Source organism: Alligator mississippiensis, chromosome 3 (assembly GCF_030867095.1).
Source record: "Alligator mississippiensis isolate rAllMis1 chromosome 3, rAllMis1, whole genome shotgun sequence".
Taxonomy (NCBI): Eukaryota; Metazoa; Chordata; order Crocodylia; family Alligatoridae; genus Alligator; species Alligator mississippiensis.
Genome location: NC_081826.1, coordinates 14288256 through 14314666, shown reverse-complemented (window position 1 = coordinate 14314666; position 26411 = coordinate 14288256). Strand labels below are relative to the sequence as shown.

At 42.2% G+C, this 26411-nt stretch overlaps 1 protein-coding gene across 13 annotated transcripts in view; it reads left to right on the top strand.

Annotated features, from left to right (window-relative positions):
* PHF20L1 (PHD finger protein 20 like 1) overlaps positions 1–26411 on the top strand; it is an 80641-nt gene that overhangs the window by 40847 nt on the left and 13383 nt on the right. For 9 of the 13 annotated variants that reach the window (XR_009460620.1, XM_059723726.1, XM_059723725.1 and 6 more), the window contains 6 exons: positions 7166–7384; positions 7575–7631; positions 11144–11248; positions 18371–18535; positions 19056–19237; positions 22419–22518. Coding sequence is in view for 12 of the 13 variants with exons in the window: in XM_059723726.1 (XP_059579709.1) it covers positions 7166–7384; positions 7575–7631; positions 11144–11248; positions 18371–18535; positions 19056–19237; positions 22419–22518 (828 nt within the window). In the remaining variant the exon portion in view is untranslated. The remainder of the gene's footprint in view (positions 1–7165; positions 7385–7574; positions 7632–11143; positions 11249–18370; positions 18536–19055; positions 19238–22418; positions 22519–26411) is intronic. The other 4 variants (XM_059723732.1, XM_059723730.1, XM_059723729.1 and 1 more) reach the window with 2 other exon arrangements.

Sequence of the window (26411 nt, the reverse complement as noted above, 5' to 3'; positions counted from 1 at the left end):
TGTCTAAAAATGAGTCTTTTACAAAGGATAAGATTTACCAACTTTTTTTTATTTAAAAAAAAAGATTGTTTAGCAGTGTGGTATTTACGTGTGATACAAGGTCTGATAATTGATTGAATTAAATTACTAAAAATTAAAAAAAAACAAACCCTGAAATGGTATAGCTTTATAGATTCTCATTTAAAAGGCATATCTTGTCATTGCAAGTTTGTACAATAATTTTGATTATGTGTTTATACTTTTTATGGCACTGAAGTTCTGTGTTTAGATTAGATTGTGTGGTCCTGTCAGAGCGTTTCAGTATTGCAGTGTTCGGTAACGGTATATGGAATAATCATTCACAACTCAGTTACCTTTACGTCAGGGATTGGCAACATTTTTGGGCAGCGTGCCAAACACACCTGCAACCTTGTCGTGTAACATGTTGGCGTGACAGGGGAAGACAGTGGAGGAGCCACAGAGGGCCTGATCTTTGTTGTGGCAGTGCAGCCCTGACCCCTTCCCTACCGACTGCCCTTAGGTGTGCGTGGATCCACTGCCAGCAGTGAGCTGGACCGGGGCTCTGTGGACCCCAGTGCACCTGCTTGCAATTTCCCAGCTGCCTGCCATCAGTGGCCTGGGCTCTGCCACTCGCCACAGAGCCTGGGCTGTTCACAGCAGGCAGCAGGGAGACTTCAAGTGGCTGTTCTGGGTCCAGGGAGTCCTGGTCTGGCTCGTTGGTGGCGGGGGGTGCCCACACGCCTTGTAGCGGATGGCAGGGAAAGAGCTGGGGCTGTATTGCCACTGCAGCAACAAGGATTGGGCCCCTTACTCTGCCATCCATCCTGTGACGCACATGCCAAGAAAACGCCATTGTGTACTACGCTCTGGCCCCTGTGCTGGGGGTTGCCTACCCCTGGTTTATGTAAAGGTATCTGCCCTTACACATTCCTGCTGACTCTGTGTAGGTTTCTCTCTCTGCAGAATTGTAATTAATTGTTTTGTTCAGGGCAGGAATGGCAGAGTAAAATTTTATGACCTATGTTAGGTGGAAGAGTAGACTAGATCATCATAATGGTCCCTTTTGACTTTAAAATCCTTGAATATGAAAAATAGGTACCTTTAAAGAAAAAAAAATACATCACAAGTATTTTTGATGACTTTTCCCTTTGTTAAACTTCTTGAAATATTGGTCTTTAATATATTCAGTGAAATGGTGCTTGGTCTTCTCTTACCTAATTGTTACATATATTGCAAGCAAGAATTTAGAGCATTTCCAGTATTTTAGAATGTAGAGCATACTTCAGATGGTGGGTTTTTTTGTATTTCATTTTCTCAGTAAGTTTAAATATGTTTTTTCAAGAACTGCGTGTGCGTTTGGAGAATCGGATGTGTTCCCCGGTGTCTCGAGCTCAATCATTGAGAAGAGCAGTGCCTGTTGCTGTCATCTCTGTGCCTGCTTGCAGAATCGGGGTGTTCAGAGGCACAGGCAGTTTTTAGTGCTCAGTGTGCTTCTTTTGTAACAGCTGGGTTCAGGTGTGTGACCCTCCTCATTTTTTCTGGCTTCCTTGTTAGACCTACGTGGGGTTTCTTGACTATTTTTAGTGTGGATTCACTTTAAGTGTCTATTTCATTGCAAGGACCAAATTAGGATCTTGATGGTTTGGCCCTGATTTCTGCTTCTCTCCTCACCCAGTGAATAGTCATTGCACAGGTATAGTGAAATGGTCTGGGTTTGCTCGGGCTCTGGTTGAACGTACCAAAAAAAAAAAGTTGGGCTTGAAATGAAGTATCCTGTCGCTCAGAAAAAATTGACACATGTTGGCATATATTGTCTATACTGTCTCAGGTAAGACTGTTCCCTGAGGCGCTCTTCTGCTCGTGGGAGGATTTAGCCTGAGCTTGAATTAAAAAAGTAGACAGTACTTACAGCTTCTCCCTTCTGCAGAAGGCTGTGGAAGGTGGTTTGAGCTCTCCTTCTGCACCTCCTCAGGCAACACGGTCTGCCTCCTAGACGGCCTATATCTGTCGGCTTCTTTTTTCCTGAAAGAGACTAAAGTTCTTTTACTCATGTCATCTTACTGCATGTCCACTTTTTTTTCACTTGAACCACAATGAGCATAACTTTGGAGAAGAATGTAGAAGTCACTGAATGTGCTGAAATTAGACTTACTTAGTCTATGTCCCTTGAGAATCCAGTGTTGGTAATGGCTTCATCCATGTGTTCAATGATATGTTGAGCCTGAAGTGGCCTGACTAGTGTCAAAAAGACATCCTGATTTTTTTTGAAATCCTCTAGTTAAAAAGAAGAGGGCATGCTGTTCCTCAAGAGAAGTGGTTCTCAACCGGGGTGTAGTGGAACCTCGGGGTTGCCTTGAGATCCTTTCAGGGGTGCGGTGCGGCACGGTGCCACAAAATGTTAGCACTGTTAGGTGCGCAAACACTATTCACAAGATAAACCCAGAGATTTCAAATAGGAATCCATGGTTTTCAAAACATCCTGACCTGTTTTGGTCTTTCTGGTTCTTTGCAACAGAAGAATTGCACTTTTATTTTTCTGTGGTCAGAAAATGTGTGAAAACAAGAATCTGGTGTTTTCCAGGGAGTGCCTTGAGTCTCTCAAGGGGTGCCTCAAGTTTATTGAGGGGTGCCTCTAGTCTAAAAAGAGGTTGAGAACCATTGCTGTAGATGGTTTTAACTTGTGGTACTAGGATTGCACATCCTGCATTTTATAGGTCTACGGAGGCAATGCAACTGAAGAAGGCTCACCAGTAAGTAATCTCTCTGTTCTGGAGGGCATTCTTTCATTTTAATTTATTGGATGTAGTGGACACATTCGGTTGAGGTAGGTGGATGCTGTTGCGTTTCAGTAATAAAGGACTTAAGTCTTTTGACTTGGAGATAAGACTCCTTAGTTTGGTAGCATTCAGTACTTGTTTTTAGGTGGCTGGCCAGCAGAGACCACCAAAATGATCAGGAATGTGGCTGAAGCATTTGATATGCTTGCTTTATGTTTGGGGAGATTTGTTCTTATCTCTGACAAGCCGGAAAGAAATACAAGATCCTGGTGTGCTGTCATTGGGAGAAGGTGAGAGTGCTGATATTCAGCCAAACATTATCGTTACCATGAAAACGTGAGAGCGCGGTTGCTGAGTAACAGTATAGCTTCCCTCCTGGTGCAGTGTTAACAATACGGTATTTCACTAACAATTTATGGATTTCCTTTCAGATGCATTGCATATGAGGAGCATTATGGTTTAACACGCTTTCTCTCCAGCTTCTTGTAGATGCTCACCACAGTAGTTTCTTAAGGTCTCCCAAAAGTGGCTGGAGGTCAGTCTTTCCCTTCCTGATTTCTAGCAAAGAGGCTCGAAATGGTCTTTCTATTTATGTACCTACAGAAACCTGTGCGTGTAAGACTTTATTATGGGAGAGCATGGGTATAGAGATTTGTATTCTTCTTGGAAAGAGAAGAATGCCATTCATGAAGAATTTTTTTTCACTCTGATTTTCTTTAGAGTATTAAAGTTTCCTGCTACTTTTCCTTCTATAGTTTTTTCCTGGCAACCTGAAAACTTCCAGGAATGAGACATTGGCTTGTTCAGTTCCAGCTTATCCATTTTGGCAGTTATAACAGTATGAAGAATTGTCAAATTTGCCCAGGAATTACAGGAGAGGTTAGATCTTCCATTAAAGAAGCACATGTACCATGACTGTAAATATTGTCGTGAAAGCTTTTGTACTTTTTGGCCTCTGAAGGAGGGCGTACTGTCAAAATGAGGGAACAGAAGGGTAAAAAATGAACTGACAAAGCATGTAATTCAGCTGTATGATGTAGATCACTCTAACAGTCCATCTTGTCCATGATGTCATATGCTTGAAATGCATCCTTTTAGCTCTTGGGTTCAAGTCTTGGAAGCTGGAGACCTGGGTTTTATTCCCAGGTTCGCAACAAACTTGCCAGCTTTGGACAAGTTACTTCTTATCTCTCTGCATTGATTCCCTCATCTTTAAAATAGGATGATGTCACTCTAAGATGAAATGAGACTAAATTAATATGTATAGGGAATTATAGATTGTTTTATAGTATAGGATATTACTAGTATTCCTGTTACAATCCACAACATGCACTTGCAGGTGGACCTGTAATATTAAGATCTAGAGAAATGCCAGTTTCCCTAAGATTAGAGGAAAAAAGGTACTGTTTTCTTTTAACTTGAATAAACTGTGAAATGTGAAATGTATGAAGTTATCATGATTGCTAATATCTCCAAGACTATTTCCAGAGGGAGCCATTTGGACAAAATAATGCTGTTTGTGTAAAGGCAAATGTAGGATGTTAGTGCAGGAAATTATAAGTCAATTTCCAGAGCTTTTTTAAGGTAATGATTAAAAATTAATTGTGAAAACGAATATTAAGCATTTATTCATGTTAAATTCCTTAGAAAACTTAATGTGATGTGGTTCTTCTTAAAGGAGAGAGCAGTGTGAAAATTGTTAAACTTTTCTGTAGTTAAGTGCAAAAACCTGCTCAAATCCTAGAGCAGTGGCAGAGAAACTGGGAAGCCCCAAGAGAGTAATTCAGATCAAGTTCTGTATTGGAATTTAATATTTTATGAGCATTTAGTCCACAGGTTGTGTTGCATGCTTCTCCGTCATCTGCCCCAAGTAGTAAAGGGCAGCAGCCCAGAGACAGTGTTGGAGGTATAAAGCTTTATCCTGCATCCAAGAAAGATACTGCTATAGTTGGAGGGTTGAGCAGTTCATGGAAAATGCACAGCTTGCATCCTATGTTAAAAGTAAGGACACCTCCAAGAGGAACTTTGGGACGTAGAAGTACATCAGCTCCTTCCTTTGACCCAGTGCCAGGGGCTGTTCCTAGCTGCTGGCCAGGTTATGTGCAGAACCCGGAGCTGTGTTTCCATCTGGCAGTTTGGAAGGGGCAGCATTTAATGGTCTCCTTGCATTTCCTGGTGGTGGCCTAACTATTCTGTTCCCTTCTCACTCGGTAGTACAGGCAGTCCTCAGGCTTACGACACAATTGGTTCCTGAAAACCACGTCTTAAGTCGAAACATTATAGGATGTAAACAGGGGTTTGGTTCCTGAATCAAGGCCCAATACCCTATTTTCACTAAAAATACCCCAGAATTTTGTATTCGATCAATTATAGATGAGTAATATAGCTACATTGATGTATTTATATTGTAAATAGAAATCATTGATTTGGAAGAACTTTTTTGAGGTGACTTTGCTGGACTTTTTGAAGGGCTCTTGGCTGGAGTCTTCTCAGGAGTCTTGGCTGCAGGTTTTTCTGGAGTCTTGTCTGCTTTCTTAAAGAAAGTGTCCAAGGAAGTTTGGACAGATGTTCTCCAGGGAGATGAGCGACACAGCGAACCTGTTCACTGGCGTGGCATCAGGTCAAGTGTTGTAAAGTCGAAACTGATGTCATAAAGTTGAAACAGGGTGTCGATTTATAAACGTTGTAAGTGCGAAACATTGCAAGTCAAGGACTGCCTGTACTGTGGTTAACAATCAGGGGAACGGTTTCTGTGAAGGTGGGGACAGCCTCATGAAGTGTGAGCACAGTGTCGTCATGAAAAGTTGGTGAACTGTCTGGCTCAGGAAAAGTAGCCCAGTACTGGCTCTGTATTTCCCATATGTAGACTGGTATTGCTTTTCACACTAAAGCTGTGTGGATAGACAAAATAAGTTTTGAGGTCTTTCAGTTCATCCTTCATGATTCTTATCAAACACCTGGATTTTCAGAAATGACTAGTGATTCTTGGATATTGCTTTTTAAGGAGGCCTGCGTTTTGGGACATCTGAAAGATGCCTGATTTTTCAGAAAGCATTGAGAGCATAACATCTGAAAATTGGTTCCAACAAGCATGTTAAATTAGGCATCCAAAATCACATGGTGCCTAAAATATTGAGGCAACAGAGATGAGCCAGTTCTGAAAGAGGGTTTCCCAAAAGCTCTTGTTACTGTGGCTACTACCTAAGTAGGAGAAAATCTCAGGGTCAAGAGACAAAGAACTTAGCTACTCTTGTACGTTTACATTAAACTGGAATGAATGCTTTGATCATTCATATTATAGTGATGCGCAGATTTTTTTTAAATCCTAAAAACAGTATGTTATGGTTCCTTTTCTTTTGTATGTCTGTCTGTGGCACTCTCCAGAGACAGTCTAAACTGAGCTAAGTTTTCTGCGGTATAAATAAGGAAGAACTGTAGAGCTTGCCCTGTATTGACCAGTAAAGTTTGCAGGAGATCTAGATGGTATTAGTAAGTCTTTGTCCAGTTATGCATTTTTTCAAAGATAGGGAGTTAAGTGGATATCCTCTTCCAACAAAATTAATTTTTGTCTGTGGCTTGATTATGTGAAAATTTCTTTCAAATATATAATCAAATATAATGTTGCATTATTACAGTAGGTTTTTACCTTTAATCAGTTACCTAATGATTCCCCGGATCACAGTGAATCGAGAGGGGAAGGGTCATTTTAACACTGAAAGCTTGAGTAAATATTTGGGATTAGTACAGTCTGTGCAAGTGTGGTAAGAAAATTCTGATATATAAGCTAAGCTTTTCATATATTTCAAATTATCTTTTGCTCTGATATATTGACTTCAGTTCTGAGGGTCCAGTTAAATTTGTAATGAACTAGTATTAGGTTAACAGTGAAGCACCATTAAAAAAACCCCCAAAACAACTTAATATGCAATAAACTTTGAGGTTGTAAACTTTGTACTGGGTGCAAAAATACTGTGGTTGAATTTAGGGGTCCATTTATAAGTAACTGCACTTAAGTAACTGTGGCAGCATCAGCTTCATCACTGTTACCATTGCCATCACTTTCCGTCATAATGAAATCGGAAGGACAAGTGGGGGGAAGAAAGTTTGTTTTAAATAGTAGAGGATCAAGATTAACTTCAAACTAAGATTATTGTTTGGAATTGACACCACCTTTTCAAAAAGAAAAAAGTAGAGGGAACAGACTGTTGACATGTAGCGTTTTAGTGTGTTGTAAGACATAATGAGACCAAGGCATTCATAAAGCAGCAATGACATGTTCAACACGATGAAAATATTACCCGTACTTGATGTTTCAGCAGTCTGACCCATCCAATGATGTGACTGCAATCCTTATTGAATGCCTAGTAAATTTGTCTTCTTGTTTTCAGCACCCTCGTCCCATGTACATGCCTTACATCTGGAAATGCCTTTAACCAGTAGTCTAAAGTTATCCAAAGGGAATAGTAAAAAAAAGAGGTCTTCCACATCAATGAGCTCTGAAGGGACAGAGATACAGTTCTCTGTGCCCATAAAGGAGAAATGTTTTGAGAGTCTGCAGGAGAAAATATTAAAGAACGTGACTGAAAAGGAGAAGCATTCAGAAGTTGGTAAACAACAATGCTTTTTGTTTCCAGTGCTTAAGTCAGTAAAATAATTGTAAAGTGATTTTTAAAATCATTGTTGCTTGTGTTTTAAAATATATACTGATAGGAATGTTTACAACTTAGTGACTTTTACAGATAAGCATGCTGTCAGCCAAGGTTCTGCTAAGTTTGTGTATTTTCCCTAAATTTTCAGGAGCATTGAAAACTGAAAGAAAAGGGAAACTGGAAGAGAAAAGCTCATCGTCATTTGGTACGACCAGAAAATAAATCTTTAAGTAAAAAGACTAAGGCTTGAGAGAGCAAGTACATAGCCTGCCCCAACTCTTTTTTTTAAACAGTTATGCATGTTTAGGTATAAATGCTCATCTGCTCTAATACTTCTAGAGGAAGTAGTTAAAGCTATATACTTGCAGAGATGCATAAACACTCCTTGGAAATAAACTCATGCCAAATGTATGACTGACAAAATGGGTGTGTAAACTGTGAGGATATGGAGGGATCAGACAGGTATCAGTTGTAGGGCTATAATTTCATTTATTTCCATTTCTAGACTGCCAGTGCAGGGCAAGAAGCCCAAAGCAGGAGACAGGAAGAGTGACAGGGTATCTCTTAAAACATTTTCTGATCTAGTAAGTGATGTGTGCGATTGTTGGTCTTGGATCTATAGATGGGATTAGTGAAGGAAAATAGTTGATTGCTAGGTTTCCTGCAATTTATTCAGGATTTCCTAAAAATAGATATAAATTGTTAAGATCTGGGGTCCTTCTGGAGCAAGGGTGGGCAAACTTTTCGGGCTGGAGGGCCATTTAAGGAGTTTTGGTGAGCTGTTGTGGGCCAGGTCAGCACCCCCTTGTCCCCTCCACAACAGCTCACCAAAACTCCCTAAGTGGCTGTGCCCCCAGGGCTCAGCGCTGTGCCGTCACCACCCAGCGACCCTGGGTCAGGTCCTGGACTCCTGCAGACAAGGTATACTCGGCCTGGCGAATGGGATAGGACTGTAGGTGGGCAGGGAGAAGTCTGGGAGCAGGATGGACAGACAGGTTCACAGGGCTGGGGCCAGGATCTTGGAGTGGTGACAGCACAGAGCCAGGGCCTAGGGCAGAGCCGTGATCCACACCCCCCACCTGCCCCGCCTGCAGAACTGGCGCCTATTGCAAGGACCTATGAGTGGCAGATCATGGCTCTGCCCCAGCCCCGTGGTATTACCACCCCAAGATCCCAGCCACCTCTCCTGCTCCCAGATGCCACTCCCCACCCATCTGCATCACTGTCCCATCTGCCTGGCTGAGTGTGCCCTGCCTGTGTCGGTCCTGGACCCATCTCCATGGAGACCCTGCTCATCTGGTGCTCCAGCGGTAGGTGTGCGGTGGATGGGTTGGGGTGCCTGGGCAATGGGGCCAGGTCCAGTGGCAGCGATGGCAGTAGCAACAGCAGACAGAAGGAACTGCTGCCACCCGGGCTGCTCTGAAATAGTCTAGCTGCATGCTCCCTGGGCTGGGCTGCCTCCAACGCCTGAGCCAGGTGGGCTGTATTTTGTCTGCCCCTGTTCTAGAAGTTCTCCACCATGGTGCCAAAGTTGAGAAACTGGGGTGTTCTGAGATCATTTGAAGGGTGCTGTGCAATATTAGCACTGTTTAGGTATGTAGGCACCTATATTTGATACACGAGATTACACTCAGAGGCCATGTCAAGATGAGCATGGCTGTGTGGTATGTGGCACTGCAAATATGTCTGGATATCCAGGGGTCAAAAAAACCTGCAGAGAAAAAAATGTAGAGTGGTGCACGCACAGGCAGTGCACATGGCTCAAAAGCTGGGCCGGGTTGCCTGGAGCTGTGCTGCGGCTACTGGCCAGGCTCTGCGCGGCAGACTCGCCACTGCTGCAGCCCTGGAAGGACCCCAGGTACGGCTGCTGGGGCGAGTACACTGCTGGCCCCACCTTCTGCTGCCCCATCCCAGGGTAACTTGCTACGCCCCAGAGGGTGTGTGGCCTGGGCGTTCCCCTGAGACAACTAGCGGTGGTGCAAGATGTGCTGCCGCTAGTTGTCCTCATGGAACCAATGGCCACACCATGTGTGGACATGGTCAGAAATTTTGGATAGGAATCCTTGGTGTCAAAAGTATTTTTCCCCTATTGTGGGGCTTTCTGAGTTCATTGCAATGCTGGAGTTTTTCCGTAGTCAAAAAACAAGTAAAAGCTAAGAACTGGCATTTTCCTAGGGGTGCCTTGAGTCTAAAAAGTTTCAGAACCATTGAATCTTCCACTGTCCAGATATCACAGTAATGGTCAGTGGTTAGATGGGGATTGATCTACCGGGGCTCTTTCTTCCTCCACCCGCAAGCTTGGACTTCTTACACAAGTTCACCCCTGTCTCTTTTAATAGCTCAGTAACTGGGTGCATGCTGGGGGGGGGGGGGGGGGGGGGGATTGGTTAATGAGTAATTGTCTGCATGCTCAGGGGCATGGGGTCAGTTGACCGGGATGACTGCCTGGCCCAGAGAAAGTTTAAAAGCTCCCAGGTAAGGGAGCTGAGGAGAGAGGAAGGCTGCGGTGCTGAGGAGGCAGCACAGACCTGGGGTTGCCCTCTCTAGGTCTGAGGAAGGACCACAGGTTTTGAGTTCCCGCTGTGTTGTGTATTTGCTTTATTATTGATGTTGTTTCCTGTGGGGACAAGTTTGTCCCAGGGAAAATAACAATTGAGTAATAACCCGCTACATCAGCAACCTGCAAAAGGAAGAGAGAATAAAAATACACATAACTATCTTATTGAAGTATTATTTGTGTGTCTTATTCTGTGGCATGGGAAATGCACACAGAAACATTTCTTTAGTCGGTCCTAAAGGGTTATTATTTTTTTTAAAGTAAGTTCTCTCTCTTTACCTCACAACTGCTTGCTTTGGAAATAACTGTGGAGGTCACGTGCTGTTGATTAGTGTTGATGTGGAGAGTAAGCTGGAGAGGCAGATTGATTCTTTCAAAATGAAGATCACATGGTAATACACACATCATAATGCAGAAAATAGTCATTCAGGGGTGTTATTTCAGTCGTATTCAGAAGCTATACATTTTTGTATGTGGTCCAAGCTGCTCTGTAAGAACTGATGACAGCTGTAGCAATGTCAGTTGTTTGTTGTTAAAAGGTCCATACTAGATCACCTACTATGCTTTGTTTTGAGAAGCTAATCTTGTAAATGGGATCGGAAGAATAGCCTATCAAGAGAGGGAATAGTCCATCAAGAGTTTTCCTCTTTTTAAAGCATTTGTCAACACTAGAAAATAATTAGAGTTGAATATTCTGTTTTTCACGCGCAGGTTGATACCAAGTACTGATATCTGTACTGTATTTCGGTAGATATCGACAGACAGACAGAACTTATATTTTACTAAAACTGGGTCTTTTTGCTCATATGAGGTCATGTCTGAAAATGCTCAGGGCTATCCAGTGGTTCTTATCAAGATCTAGGATACAGTTGATTTCCTGATAGTAAGAGAAACTGAATTATGTTAGTCTTATAGAAAGATTCTCAGTAATACCTGTGTTAACTTCAAGGTATCATAGATACAGGAGGACCCTCTGTGCTATCTGACAGTTAATCAGGAGGGCTGTAGTCATGGCACTGATCAAATTAATTGAATCATTCTTCTTCGGGCAAATGACTGGAACAGCTGATTTAAAATTTAAATGTTGCTTTTAAGAAAACTAGAAGAAAGCAAGAAGTCTAGAATAATGCTAACACTTTAAAATGTTTGTTTGCATTCAGGTAAAAAGAAGGAAAAGGATAAAGAGAAAAAAGAGAAAAAGGAAAAAGATCATAAATCAAAACAGAAAAAGAAGAAGAAAAAAAAGAAGAAATCTAAACAGTATGGTGAGTATAACATGCACGGCATTAAGACAAAGTAAAGCTCAGCTATGCTCCTTGTGGTACCAATTAGTTGTTAATGCTCATACCATCCAGAAACAAGTTCTAAAGAGTTAGTTATCATCAGAATGAAGTTTTTGCTCTCTACTGTTCACATTTCAAAGGCACTCTGTGGGAAATTCTGTTTCCCTTTACATCCTGTTTGTGGGCCGGCATCTCTGTTCATATAACTTTAACTACCGTCTTCAAACCAATGAGAATGAAGATATAGCCCGCCACTCCAGTTTCCTTCTACCCACTTCTGCGTTTCAGCTTTCAAACAGGTGCTTCTGAGAATCTTGCTGCTAACCTACATTTATTCTTCCAGCCAATCTCTGTGTCTAGGTCTTGTTTTTCTTTTCCTGTATGACATGGTTGTATCCAGGCAGCTAAAACTCTCGTCTTGCACCTCAGTTATTTCTGTGGCCTTGTCTCTGGTTGTGATAAGTGTAGTCTTGTATCCTTGACAGGCAAGGTGTTTTGGGTAGATGCAATATCTTTTATTAGACCAACTAAATAGTAGGAAAAAAGTTATTTGCAAGTTTTTGGGCACAAACACCCTTCTTCAGGCATTGGGAGACTGCTGCTGTTAACAACAGTCTCCCAATGCCTGAAGAAGGGTGTTTGTGCCTGAAAGCTTGCAAAGAACTTTTTTCCTACTATTTAGTTGGTCTAATAAAAGATATCGCATCTGTCCAAAGGACCTTGCCTGCCTATGTCCTTAGACCAACACGGCTATTACCAACAGTCTTGCATCCTTCATATCAATTGAGATCCATTTCCTAGCCCACTGTATTCGCAGTGTTGCATCTCTTTACTTCCTTCCACTTAAGTCCATTACTGCCTGTTCCCTGGAAATAGGACGTGGAGAACTGTTTATTACATTCATCTTTTACATTTTTGAAGGCTACTATCATCTTTCCTCTCACTATAGGTCACACTTTTTTAAACCTCTAATCATTTTTGTTGCTGTCCTCTTGACTGTTTCCAGTTAGTTCACATTTCCTTAAAATTTGGTACGCAAGACAGGACACATTACTTCAGCCAAGGCCTAACTAGTTTTGAGCTTGATGGAAAGATTACTTCACTGGTTTTATATACAACAGACCTATTTATACATCCCATTATGATGTTTGAATTTTTATAACAAAATGTCACTGTTGGCTTGTATTTACTTTGATTGTCAGGTCATTTTCTGCAGAGTGCCTGTTTGCTCAGTCGTTCCCCATTTTATATTTGCACAGTTTGCTTTTCCTATCCAGGTGTATTATCATACTTGTTTTCGCTAAAATGCATCTTTTCAAATTCAGATCACTTTTCCAATTTGTTAAGGTGACTTTGAATTTTAGTAGTATCCTCTATAATGCTTGCAACCCTTTACAACTTGGTGGTATTTGCATATTGAATAAGTAAATTCTGTATTCCTTTATCTGTCACGGATGAAAACATTGAGTAGTACTGGACTTGGAATGGACCCCTGTGTTACCCCACTGATGCATCTTTTGTTTGTCAGTTAGCCACTGATGATTAAACTTTGGTTTACTATTCAACTGTGCACCCACCATAGTTTTACAGTACATAATCCACACAGGGAGGTGGTGCTCTCCCCTACCTTGGGGGTCTTCAAGAGGAGGTTGGCTACATATCTGGCTGGGGTATTATGATAACCAGTACTCATTCCTGCCCAGGGCGGTCCCTCCTGACCCTAAAAATATGAAACTATGCAAGCTTGCCTTATTTTACCTTCTTATTCCTTCTCTGTTTATGGGGTATGCTCCTCTTTTTGCTTTAAATGTAAAAGATTTAAAATAGAAAAGTTAAGATGAGCGCTCACTAGCACTCCTATCAGATTAACATCCCTTGCATATCAAATAGCATATGTTAATAAATGTCACAGTCATGATATTTCTGATTAAAGGTACTTGGTGTGATCCAGGAAACCTTCCTGAAACTGTGGAGAAATAATAGGTAGGGATCTCTGGAAATTTGCACTGGAAATGTGTGGTGCGGCAGCTTCTTTCATTTTGACGTTTCTCCGGCATGTCTCCCCAGCGCTGGTTGGCGAGGGGCTCTACTGCTCGCTGCCCACGCCTGAAATTACAGCTGTGGTTTTTACCTCCTGGCCATCAGGTGCGAGTGACGGCCCCTCTGCCAGTCAGTGGTGAGGGGTGCACAGGAGATGCTTGAAGATTAAAGAAGCTGCTGTGCCACTTGGTTCTGGCATGGATTCCAGAGATCTCTAGTAATAAGTTAAAAGCTACTAGGAAAGAGATATTTAGTGAAGGTTTTTTGTTACCAGCATTTAGAACTGAGAAAGTGTTCTTAAACAGTGGTTTTCAACCTTTTTCCATTTGCAGACCCTTTTAAAAAAATTTCAAATAGAGGTGTGGACCCCTTTGGAAATTTTGAGTGGAGGCCACTCACATACTTTTGATTGATCATAGTCATCTTTTGTGGACCCCGTAGACATAGTCTGTGGATCCCCAGGGTCTGCAGAGCACAGGTTGAAAACTGCTGTTCTAAAACCTTAGCACTTCCTAATTTCATTGTAGTTTCTGACCCAAGCTTTCTAGAAGGCACACTTCAGAGCCCTGAAGTGATTGTTTAGGAGAAACAAATACCACAAGGTAAAAATTTCCCCCCAAAATTGCAATGAACCCTGCATTTAAATTAGGGTCTGTGCAACTTTCTTAGCTATTTACCAGGTTAGCATAATTTGAAATAATGACAGAAGCTACTAAAAAGCTTATCTGAAAATCGTAATGTTGTTTCTGGGTTATGGGAGAAAAGCTTTTTTCCTTTAATTATTCAGGGGCATATTATTAAATAGCGGGTGCCCAGAAGTGCTGCCACTTGGATAAAAAAAAAATCCTTGCAGACCTAGCTGGTGTGTTGTGTAGGTGGTAAGATATTGCGCAGTGAGTTGTATAATCGCTTCCCTGCACATGTTGCTTTAGGAATGAGGCCAGAAGCAGAGCGTCATAACCACCTAATTAGCCGCATCCCCCAAACCACCTCCAGGATTTTTCCATAATTTAAAAAAGAATTCTGAAGAGTTTTATAGAAAAGCTACAAAGTATTAACAAAACCCATACTTTAAACAAAAACAGTAACAGAAATCCCAGTGTGACTAGAATAAAAATGATGAGACGCATGTGAAAAGGCAAGACTTGGGAATACACGCGCTTAGCAGCCCAATGCAAATTTAAAGTTCAGTAGTTTGGTTTTAAGGCTAATTTATTTTGGGTCTTGTAAATTTTAAAATATACAGGAACTGGTGCTGTATATGCAGCCAGTATGGCATAATATTCATCTGATGTTTGGAGTAAAGTCCCTTCAAAAACCCTGTTACACGTATACTGTCTCATATAGAATCAGAGAAAATTTGGCCTAGAAGTGACCTCAGGAGGTCATCTGGTCCAACCCCCTGCTCAAACCAGGAACGTCCCCAATTATATCATGTCACCCAAGGCTTTGTCTAGTCGGGTCTTAAAAACCTCCAAGGCTGGAGTTCTACCACCTCTCCGAGTAACCTGTGCCAGTGCTTTGCTCACCTCCATGTGAGAGAGTTGTTTTTCCATATATCTCAACTAAACTTCTCTTGCTGTGACTTGAGCCCATGGCTCCTTGTTCTGTCATCTGCCACCGCTGAGAACAGCCCAGTTCTCTCTGGAACCACCTTCAGGTAGTTGAAGGCTGCTATTAAATCCCCCCTCAGTCTTCTCTTCTCCAGACTAAATAAGCCCAGTTCCCTCAGCCTCTCCTCAGAAGCTGTGTGCCCCAGCCCCCTCACCATTTTTGTTACCCTCTGCTGGAGTCTCTCCAATTTGTCTACATCCCTTCTGTAGTGGGGGGCCCAAAACTTGACACAGACCTGCAGATCTGGCATCATCGGTGTCAAATGGAGGGGAATAATCATTTCCCTTGATCTGTTGGCAACACTCCTACTAATGCAGCCCAGTACGCTGTTAGCTTTCTTAGCATCATGGGCACGGTGCTGGCTCATATTCAGCTTCTTGTCCACTGGAACCCCAGGTCCTTTCCTGCAGAGCTGCCCAGCCAGTCAGCCCCCAGGCTGTCCTGGTGCATGGGATTGCTCCATCCTAAGTGCAGGACTTTGTGCTTGTCCTTGTTGAACCTTTGGTCCAATGCTCCAATTTGTCTCCATCTCTCTGAAAGCGCTACACCCCAGCATGTCTACTGCTCCCCCCCCAGCTTGGTGTCATCTGCAGACTTGCTGAGGGTGCTCTCTATGCCATCTTCCAGGTCATTGATGAAGATATTGAACAAAACCAGTCCCCAGACTGACTCCTGGAGCATTCCACTGGATACCAGCTGCCATCCTCTGAGCCTGATGATCCAGCCAGTTTTCTGTCCAGCTTACAGTCCATTCATCTTAGCTATACTTCCTTACCTTTCTTGAAAAAATGTTGTAGGAGACCATATTACAAGCCTTGCTAAAGTCAAGGTATATCACATTCGCTGCTCTTCCCACATCCACAGAGCCAGTCATCTCATCATACATGGCAATCAGGTTGGTCAGACATGACTTGCCCTTGGTGAATCCATGCTGACTGTTTTTAATCACCTTCTCCTGCAACTGCTTATAAATGGATTCTTTGAGGATCTGTTCCTGATTTTTCCTGGGCCTGAGATATGGCTGACTGGTCTGTAGTTCCCTCCTCTTTCTTCCTCCCTTACTTAAAGGTGGGTACTATATTTGCCTTTTTCCAATCATCTGGGACCTCTTCCAGTTGCCACGAGTTTGCAAAGATAAGATGGCCAGCGGCTTTGCTATCACATTGACCGTCTCCCTCAGCACCCTCATGTGCATCACATCTGACCCCATGGACTTACACACATCCAGCTTTTCTGAATAGTCCTAACCTGTTCTTTTGCTACTTTTGTTTGCTCATTTCCTCCCCAAACTGTGCCTTCAGTTTATCAGGTTGATTGATAAGATTGGAAGGGTAGCATGTTATTTACTACAGAATACTCATTTACCATGCCTGCACACTGCATAAGAAACGTTGACTTTAGGGATGAAAAAAAAAGTTGTTGAGACATTCTAGAAGTGAAGAAACTGCTGTGAAGATTTTTTGCCTCGGTTATGTGGAAGCATGCTACTTTTTGTGCAAAAGAACAGCCTACTTCTTATATTTATTCTGTTTGCTCATTTTTTTAAATATTATTTTGGGTCGCAATATATTTCATCATTATTTGTAACACTTGCATAAGCAGGCTGCTTTACCTCAGTAAAATTATACACAGACAAAGATTTCTCATAGAAGTTGTAATCTATGTGCACAGCCCTTGGAAACGGGCAGTGAGTGGTATAAAGCTGCAGATCATGGCTCTCATGGAGGGGTGGTTTTTAGAAAACAGGTAAAAAATAAGCTTGCGTTTGACAGTCATCAGGACCATGAAAGAAATTTCAGGGTTAACAGTGAGCATTGTTGTTAAAGGGAGCCTTAAAGAGAAAAGAAAAAATATGGGCATCTCTGCAAAGACTGTACTTATGGGTATTAGTATGACTGTGAAATAATTCAGATAGGTGGGCTAGAAGGTTGGTATCAAGGTGAGTAGTCAATGAAGAGATTTAAGAGGAGACGGGAAAGACATAATTGTGGATAGTTGTAATCTTAGTTAATACTGTCCAGGGATTTTTAATCTGATGGTGTGTGTTGGCCTCACTCATAGTTTCACAAGACTGTTGTATCTGCAGCTGAGGGTCACAGCAGTCTTGTTTAGAGCTGGGATCTCAGCTGCTCCTGGCATTGGTGGTGTTAATGCTGTAATTACCATATTTGCTCAAATCCAAGATGAGGTTTCTGTGCCCCCCACTCCTCTTTCAGTCAACATGGGGAAAGAAGAACCTCTTAGATTCAAGTGCCAGCCTGGGCAGGGGTCTGCTGCTGTGGTGGTCCTGTCTCCAGGCTCAGAGCTGAAGCCAGAGCTGAGCTGCCACCTGCCCCAGGGCAGGATAGCTTGTGCGGTGGGGGAAGAGGTGCACAGCAGAGAGTGTGGGGGAGATCACACAGTGGGAGTGGGTAGTGCCTGGGGGGTGAGTGCCCACACATGCATGCAGACATTCCCCCTCCACCTACCTCTGGTCCCAACCCGGCTGCACCAGAGTTGTCTGCTTCTGCCTGGCTGGGCAGGGGTGGGGGCCGCCACCACTGACTGCCCTGAAGTAAGAGTCACTGTGGAAGGTAAGCAGGAGAGGCAGGGAGCAGGCATGGGGGGAGGAGGGGGACAAATAACAGGGCCTCAGGCAGAAGGAAGAGCAGGGGGCAGGCACTGGAGGCAGCAAGTGGCAAAGGAGACTGGCACCAGGGGGATAGGCACAGGCATGGGGGAGAAAGGAGTGCTGGTCTGGCTGCCTTGCCAGTGCTTTCGCTGCCACAGTGGGGAAAGTTTATAATTTTCCACATCTGGAATTTCATTATTGGCAGGTCCTAATTTTTCCTTGTATAGAATCTCATTAGTGGGGGTCAACTTATATTTGAAGTTGTCTTGAATTTGGGTAAATGTGGTAATATTGAGGCAAAAGAGGCAAAAAGACAAAGTCAGTGAAAACATCCATAGAAATGGGGAGAGGTACAGAAAGACTATCAAGAAACTGGAGGATTCTGATTATAAAAAATATAAGATTTTTTTGTATTCTTAAAGATATTTTTCATGGTGTATTGTTATATATATCTGAGATTTATACTGTATGAACTGAGAAAATAGAGCTTTATTACACTACATACACATAGTTAGTTGTTAAGGTGCAACCTTCCTCTGCTTTTGACATGTACATAAGGAGACAAGGTTGACATTGCATGTACTACCTTAACTTTCTCAGATACTTCAAAATCAGCATGTTTTTAACATTTTACTCAGTAAACATAGGTGGAAGAAACTTGGGCAGTGTCAGGTTTATATGCCACAAATCTGCTTAATATGCGAGGCAAACCCACCTTCTTTATTTTTACACACAATGTTATAATTTTGCTAAAGGCTCATTATCAGCCTTTGTGACCCTCGCAAATAAACTTTTTTCCTGACTACTTTAATAACTACTGTTGGCCTTTAATTTTGCAGATTACTCGGATTACGAAGATAGTTCTATTGAGTTTTTGGAAAGGTGCTCCTCCCCGCTCACCCGCTCCTCTGGGAGTTCTCTGACTTTGCGCAGCATGTTTACAGAGAAGAACATTGCATACCAGTATCCAAGGGCTATTCTGTCTGTCGACCTCAGTGGAGAAAGTAGGTTTGCTGAACTGGATGAAATTCTTGGTTTAAAAACATACATTTCTTAACACCCCCCCCAATCAATAGAAGTGATGAATAGCAAGAGAAATTCAAGCCAGACAATTCTACTTGTGGTATCAAAATATGAAACTGAGTTTCTCCTTCAAGTAGTTATCCACAAACGTATTCTTCTCTACATGGATGAGCACAGCCTGAGCCTCTTGACATGTGAAAGTGTATGACTGAAAAGCTCATCTCATTGAATTCCAGTTACTGGATAACTTTTTATAGTTGCATTCTCTAAAATAACACAAATGCCTACATGCCAAATTAAACATATGCACACCTTCCCCTATGCTGTTCTGTGTTGAGGTGAGCTCTGGTTGGATACTGTCTCTTCACCTCTGAAGTGGCTGCCTTTCATTGCTATATATTCAGCTCAGGTCACCTAAAAATGTAATCTTCCCAGTAGTATGTTTATAAAATATTTTCATCTTTGTATACATACCATTTCATATACATCTGTTTTTTCTAGACCTCTCGGATGTGGAGTTCTTGGATGACTCATCCACAGAGAGCTTGTTACTGAGTGGCGATGAATACAATCAGGACTTTGATTCAACCAATTTTGAAGAGTCTCAGGATGAAGATGATGCCCTCAATGAAATAGTTAGATGCATCTGTGAAATGGATGAGGAGAATGGCTTTATGATTCAGGTAAAAGACTTTTTCTGCATGCCTTTCTGTAAATTTTGAGCTTAAGTGCTCTTCTGACATTGTTGGAGACTGACATTCTCTATCTAAAGAAAAGGTGAGAAACAGATGTTAGCAGTGAAAGCTTCCTGCATAGCCTGTCCTTTCTGCGCAGAACTACCTCTCTGGGTTGACGTCAGCACAGTTCCATTCTTTCCACTTCTAAGAGTGACAACAGCAGAGGCAGTTGTAGAAACTACTGTGCACTCAAGCTGGATTTAGTCTACCTCCGCTCTGATCCAGAGGACCATTTCTAGGTTATGGAATGGTTTTTCTCCCAATTCAGGTCAAGTATTCCCAATGTGAGCATACAGCCTCTGGAAAACAGGACTTGTTTCATGAAGGGCCACATTCTCAGGCTTTCATAGTATAGCTCATATCTTTATGGAGAGACTTCTCTTACAGGCACTGTTTCTCCAGCATATTACTTCCCACGGGTACCCTAAACAGTTGCAATTATTCTTAGGGAATGTGCATTTTTAACTCTTGCTATGATGTGGCAGATGGAAATAGAGGAACTGCCATTTTCTGAACAATTTTTTGCAGGTTGTAGCGAATCCTGTGCATACCACAGTGTCAAAAATTGCAGTTGATAATCCATTGGACAAATAACAGATGGCTTCTACTAATGATTATTTTATTTGCAGTACTCTAGAAACTATGTTAAGCACTTCACCACAGATAATTAATTAAAGTTGCTGACTTAGTGCACTTATCCAGTATTTAGGTGAGATGTAAACAGTGAAGAAGAACTGAGACAGGGATTATTACATAAATAAAGATCACAAACCTAACAGATCTTTGTGAAGTTAACAGTCTGTTGAGTACAGCTAACTTAATTTGGTTGTTCTGAATGAGGCAAGGGGTTGGTGGTTTGGTAATAAATTCTAGTAGAGTATTTCAGACATAAAGGGGGGCAGCATTGAAAACCACTCATTGAGAAAGACTCAAACCTGGTGCCCAAGCTGGCATTGTTGGATTGGCGATGTGTGACAGGGGGGTGCAAGAAGAGACCAAGCTGGAGAAGTAGGCAAGAGCTAAGTAATGTAGGGCTTTGGGAGAATAAGAAGACTGAATTATAATATTAAAAGGGATGGCAAGCCATTAAAAGACTCTGAAAGAAGAGCTGATATTAGAGACAGAAGAGGGAGATTGGTTTTTGACTAGCATTTTAGATGTATTACATAGTAAAAAATGGGTGTCAGTAGTGGTGTAACTAGAGTGGATGACTGGAACAACTGCACCCAGGTGCCAGCCTGGGAGTGAGAAGGGCTGGGGATGAAAAAAATGGAAGTTTCTGGTATCTGCATGAGTGTGCTGGCAGCCTGGCACCAACTGGAAGTCACTGCTGGCCCTGTGCTCCAGACACCTAGCTATGTTGCTACGCTGCTAGGTGCCCAAACAAAAATAGTTAATACAGCAGGTGTAGCTATGGAGACAACGAGGAGAGTGTCGGGCTGTTATGAAGGTGTACAAGCTTGAGCTGATCAGTTCGTAAATTTATAAAGTTGCTGTGGATCTCAGCAATTTGCAATTATGACTGAATTTTGGGATGGATTTGAATGATCATCCTTGAGCTGAATGCCTCCATACTATCAGCTATCCTGTTTTACCATTAAATACTGAATCAACCCATTTAATTACACAGTTCTCTTCTTTTGAGAAGTACCCCATTATTACATCGGCAGGCAAAGCTTTTTGGGTAGACGTGATATCTTTTATTAGACCAACTGAGTAATTGGAAAGAAGTTCTTAGCAAGCTTTTGGGTGCAGTCACCTTTCATCAGGCATAGGGAGTCTCTGCTGGTCTGAGACTCCAAGGAGAAAAGCTACAAGTATGGCAGGATGTCAGTGAAAATGTAAATAGGTAGAGATAAGCAAGACAAAAAGAAAAGCGGGGAAGGGAGGAGGAAGGAGGGGGAGGGAGTCAGAGGGAAACAACAGAGATAAAATACAAGGTGAAAAAGAGGCAGTCTGTGTAAAAGGGAATAGTTGGAGGATCTCAGTAAAAATATCAAAGGGTAGAATTAGGAAAACAAAAGGTAAAGCAGGGGAGGGAGGGGGAAGACATCCTGTCACACTTTTAGCTTCTCCCATTCCTGCTTTCCTGATCTCCAACTATTCCCTTTTTCAGAGACTGCCTCTTATCTCTGCCTGTTCACATTTTCACTGACATCCTGACACACTTTTAGGTTCTCTCATTCCTTGGAGCCTCAGAGCAGCAGAGTCTCCCTCCACCTGATGAAGGGTGACTGGGCCTGAAAGCTTGCTAAGAACTTTTTTGTAACTATTCAGTTGGCCTAATAAAAGATATCACATCTACCCAAAGAACTGTGCCTGCCTATGTCCTTAGACCGATGCGGCTACAACCAGAAACCCAGCACCATTATTACATCATATTTTATTTGTTATGATTTTCCAAATTCCATATCTCCTTCTTGTACCTTCTCGCAGTGCAGCTTAACCAGTGTCCTGTTCTTAAGCTATTATATCCCTTTCATCTTGCTTTTCCTCTCTTCATGTCACCTTTATTTCAACACTTTCTTGTTTTATTTTCTTTTTCATTTAGCCTTACTATGGCTTAGTATTAAAACTAAGTCTTTCTAGAGCATAGTAGAGGTGCTTTTAAAAAGTATGTATTCTTCTTTTCATTCTTATGTTGCCATACCTTACTTGATCTTTCTCCTTTACCACGTTCCAATACCATTGTTGTTAGGCTGAAATGCTAAATATTTATCCATTAAATTGCTGGGCATTTAAATTCTTAAATGTCTAAATCCTCAGTTTTGTTCACCAGACTGGAATTTAGGACAGGGCAGTTGCTTTCAAAACTAAAGATTAGCTATTTTGGGGTTGATTTTGCTACATCATATTTAAGTTGCATGAATATGATGCCCTATCTCATGGATCCAAAGCTTTTGGACCACCTGACCTCTTTCTACCACAAACTCATGTCCTCCAATATTTAATGGAAAACTTTTATAAAGGCGCATGGGGGCCCAGTGTGATCAGTGGCCCACAGTTCACGAAACACTGCCCTAATTTAAGACAGTTATTAAAGAAAAGGTGCTATTCCTTGCATTTTATGGAACCAAGAAGTAGAACTGATTGATATATTATAAATTATCTTGGTTTTGGATGATAGTGTGAAGAATGCTTGTGCTGGCAACACAGTGTCTGTATGGGACTGTTCGAAGACAGCATTCCGGAGCAGTACATCTGTTACATCTGCAGAAACCCACCAGGTATGAATACATCGCTTTCATACAAAAATTGTTAATACTTTATCTTCACTATTGATTTTAGCAAAGGCATACAGTCCCATAATCGGACTTAAATTTTCAATAGTATTTAATCTGTTTTGAGACATGCGTTATGTTTTTTCTGGTTGAGTTCTTTTGTCTCCTTCTTAGATGTGGTTCTGAATGGTAACTTTTAGTTTCCTAATATTGATTTTTTTTTTTTTTTAATTTCTTCAAATTGTTAATTTGTGGCTCTTTACATTTTTTTTTCAAGAGGTATATATTTTTTTATTGGAAAATTAGTTCCCAACAAGTGACATTCTAGTCTGAAAAATGACTATTGTATGTGAACAAGATCACCTTGCAGTTCACTTTCCTACATCTATTTGGAGTCATGCCTGCTTAATTACTTGATAAAACGGGATCTTGCAAGCCATGTTAGCAGTTTTGAAGGTACAACACTATAGGCAAGTGATTTGGATTCTGTTCTTAGTTGTGCATCAACAAATTTATGAGGTAAGTAAATTATAATGGGTTAAATATTTTGCTTTGCTACAACCTCTAGATGCACTGTGTAACATAGGGCACAATTTACCCTTTAGAATTAGACTTTTAAGTGTTTTTGTATGTACCAGAAATAACATACCTTAAATTTTAGATTCTGGGCTGGGTTTGTTGAGCTTGGAGTTAGAATTGGAATTGGAGATGTATCTAACCAGTTCATCCTTTTAAAGAGAATAGTTAAGCTAGGACAAAAGTTACAGATTTGATTTATGGAGTTAAGTAACTAAATTTGTAATGTGTCAATAAGTGACCCAGTTTACAAAAAATAAGAAATAGAGCTAGTTGGGAATTTAATTAAATGTGTTCCTGGGCTTGGCACATTGGCATTTTTGTGTACTTGCCACACAATTGAATGGGTTTCAGTGAAACTAGTTCTGGGAAGGCTTCTTAGGAACAGGGTGCAATTTTTGATCAAAGCCCAAAAGAATAGCTTAAGAATAGCTCCCAGTCCAGTGGCTAGGCCACTCGCATGGGATGTGGGAAACTCAGGTTCAAGTCATTGAACTGGCAGTTTGGAGCAGAGACTTTGGACTTAGGTGTCCCGGTTTCATGAGCAGACCACTAGGATATGGGCTATCCTGAGGAAAGAGGGTATCATGAGGTCATCTAATCCAACCCTTCTCAAAGCAGGATCATTCCAGACTAAACCATCCCAGCGAAACGTCTGTCTAAACTGCATTTGAAAGTTTCCAAGTGTGGAGATGAAACAGTCTCTCTAGGTAGTATGTTCCAATGCTTGACCACCGTCAGAGTCAGAAAGTTCCTCCTACTCTCCAATCTAAATTTGCCCTGCTGCAACTTGAGCTCCTTGTTCCTATTTCTGTCCCCTACAGCCAGAGAGCAAAGCTGATCTGATAGAATCGTAGAAAATTAGGGTTGGAAAGCAACCTCAGGAGTTCATTTAGTCCAACCCTCTTTTCAAAGCAGGAGTATCTCCAATGATATCATCCCAACCAAAACTTAGTCTAGCCAGGCCTTAAAAACCTTCAAGGATGGAGATTCCACAGTCCTGCTGGGTAACCTGTGCCAGTGCTTTGCTACCCTCCGTGTGAGAAAAGGTTTTTTCTTAATATCTAACCTAAACTTCCCTTGCTGCAACTTGAGACCATTGCTCTTTGTTCTGTCATCTGCCCCCACTGAGAACAGTCCAGCTCCATCCTCTTTGGAACCCCCTTCAGGGAGTTGAAGGATGCTATTAAATCCCTACTCTGTCTTCTCCTCTCCACATGAAATAAACCCAGTTCCCCTAGCCTCTCCTCAGAAGTCATGTGCCTCAACCCCCTAATCATTTTCTTTGCCCTCTGCTGGACTCTTTCCAATCTGCCTACATCCTTTCTATAGTGGGGGACCCAAAACTGGTCACAGTACTCCAGATGTGCTCTCACCAGTGCTGTATAGAGGAGAAGAATCACTTCCTTCAGTCTGCTGGTAATGCTCCTACTAATGCAGCCCAGTATGCTGTTAGCTTTCGTAGCAACAAGGGCACACTGTTGGCTCATATTCAGCTTCTTGTCTACTGTAATCCCCAGGTCCTTTTCTGCAGAGCTGCTACCCAGCCAGCTGGTCCCCAACCTGTGTATGGGATTGTTCCATCCTACGTGCAGGATTTTGCATTTGTCCTCAAGAGATTTCCTTTGGTCCAATCCTCCAACTTCTCAAAGTTTCTCTGAATCCTAGCCCTACACTCCAGCATATCTACAACTGCACCCAGCTTAGTGTCAGCTGCAGATATACTGAGGGTTCACTCCATCTCATCTTCCAGGTCGTTGATGAAGGTACTGAACAAAACCGGGCTTAGGACCAACCTCTGAGACACTTGGATTGATACCAGCTGCCAGCTAGATATCGAGCCATTGATTACTACCGTCTGAGCCTGATGCTCCAGCCAGTTTTCTATCCACCTTACAGTTCATTTATTCCAGATGTACTTCTGTAGCTTGCTTGCAAGAATGTTGTGGGAGACTGTATCAAAACTCTTGCTAAAGTTAAGGTGTAACACATTCATTGCTTTTCCCACATCCACAGAGCCAGTAATCTCATCCTAGAAGGAAGTGGGATTGGTCAAGTATGATTTGTCCTTATTAAATCCATGTTGACTGTTCCTGATCACTTTCTCCTCCTCCATGTGCTTAGAAATGAATTCCTTGAGGACCTACTCCATGATTTCAGGTGAGGCTGACATGTCTGTAGTTCCCTGGATCTTCCATCTTCCCTTTCTTAAAGATGGGCAGTATATTTGCCCTTTTCCAGTCATCTGGGACCTCTCTGAATTGTCACAAGTTTTCAAAAATAATGGCCACCAGCTCTGCAGTCATAGTGGCCAACTTTCTCATACCCTTGGGTGCATCATGTCTGGCTCCATAAACTTGTACACATCCAGGATTTCTAAACAGTTTATAAGCTGTTCTTTCACCACTGTTGGCTGCTCACCTCCTTCCCAAACTGTGCTGCCAGGTGCAGTAGCATGAGAACTGCCCTTGCTCGTGGAGGATGAGATGAAAAAGGCATTGAGTTCTTGAGCCTTTCCCACATCATCTGTCACTAGGTTGCTGTCTCCATTCAGCAGGAGACCCACACTTTCCTTAATCTTCGTCTTTTTGCTGACAGGATTGTAGAAACTTTTGTTAATACCCTTCACGTCCCTTGCTAGCTGCAATTTCAGTTGCACTTTGGCCTTCCCGACTTCCTCTCTGCATGCCTGAGCAGTACTCTTATACACCTCCCTAGTCGTTTGTCCAAGTTTCCACTTCTTGTTAGCTTCTTTTTTTCTGTTGTAGCTCACTGAAGAGTTCCCAGCTATTTTTCTGCTATAGTTGCTAGTCTTCCTGCACATAGGGTTGGTTCATTTTTGTGCCCTCAGTAAGGTTTCTTTAAAATATTACTAGCTCTCCTGGGCTCCTTTCATCCTCAGACTGGCCTCCCAGGGAATCCTGTCCATCAGTTCCCTGAGTGAGTCATAGTCTGCTTTTCTGAAGTCTAGGGTCCTTACTTTGCTCTTCTCTTTCCTACCTTTCTTCAGGATGCTGAACTCAGTCATCTCATGGTCACTGTTGCCCAGGTTGCCATCTGTTACTATGTTTCCCACCAGTTTTTCTATTTGTGAGCAGCAGGTCAAGAAGAGCATGGCCCCTAGTTGGCCTCTCCACACCAGCACCAGGAGCTGTCCTCAACACTCTCCTAAAACTTCTTGGATTGCCTGCGCATTGCTGTATTGTGCCCCCAGCAGATGCCAGGATGATTGAAGTCTCCCAGGAAAATCAAGGCCTGTGATCAGGAAACTTTTGCTCACTGTTTGCTGAAAGTCTCATCCACCTCGTTGCCGTGGTCTGTAA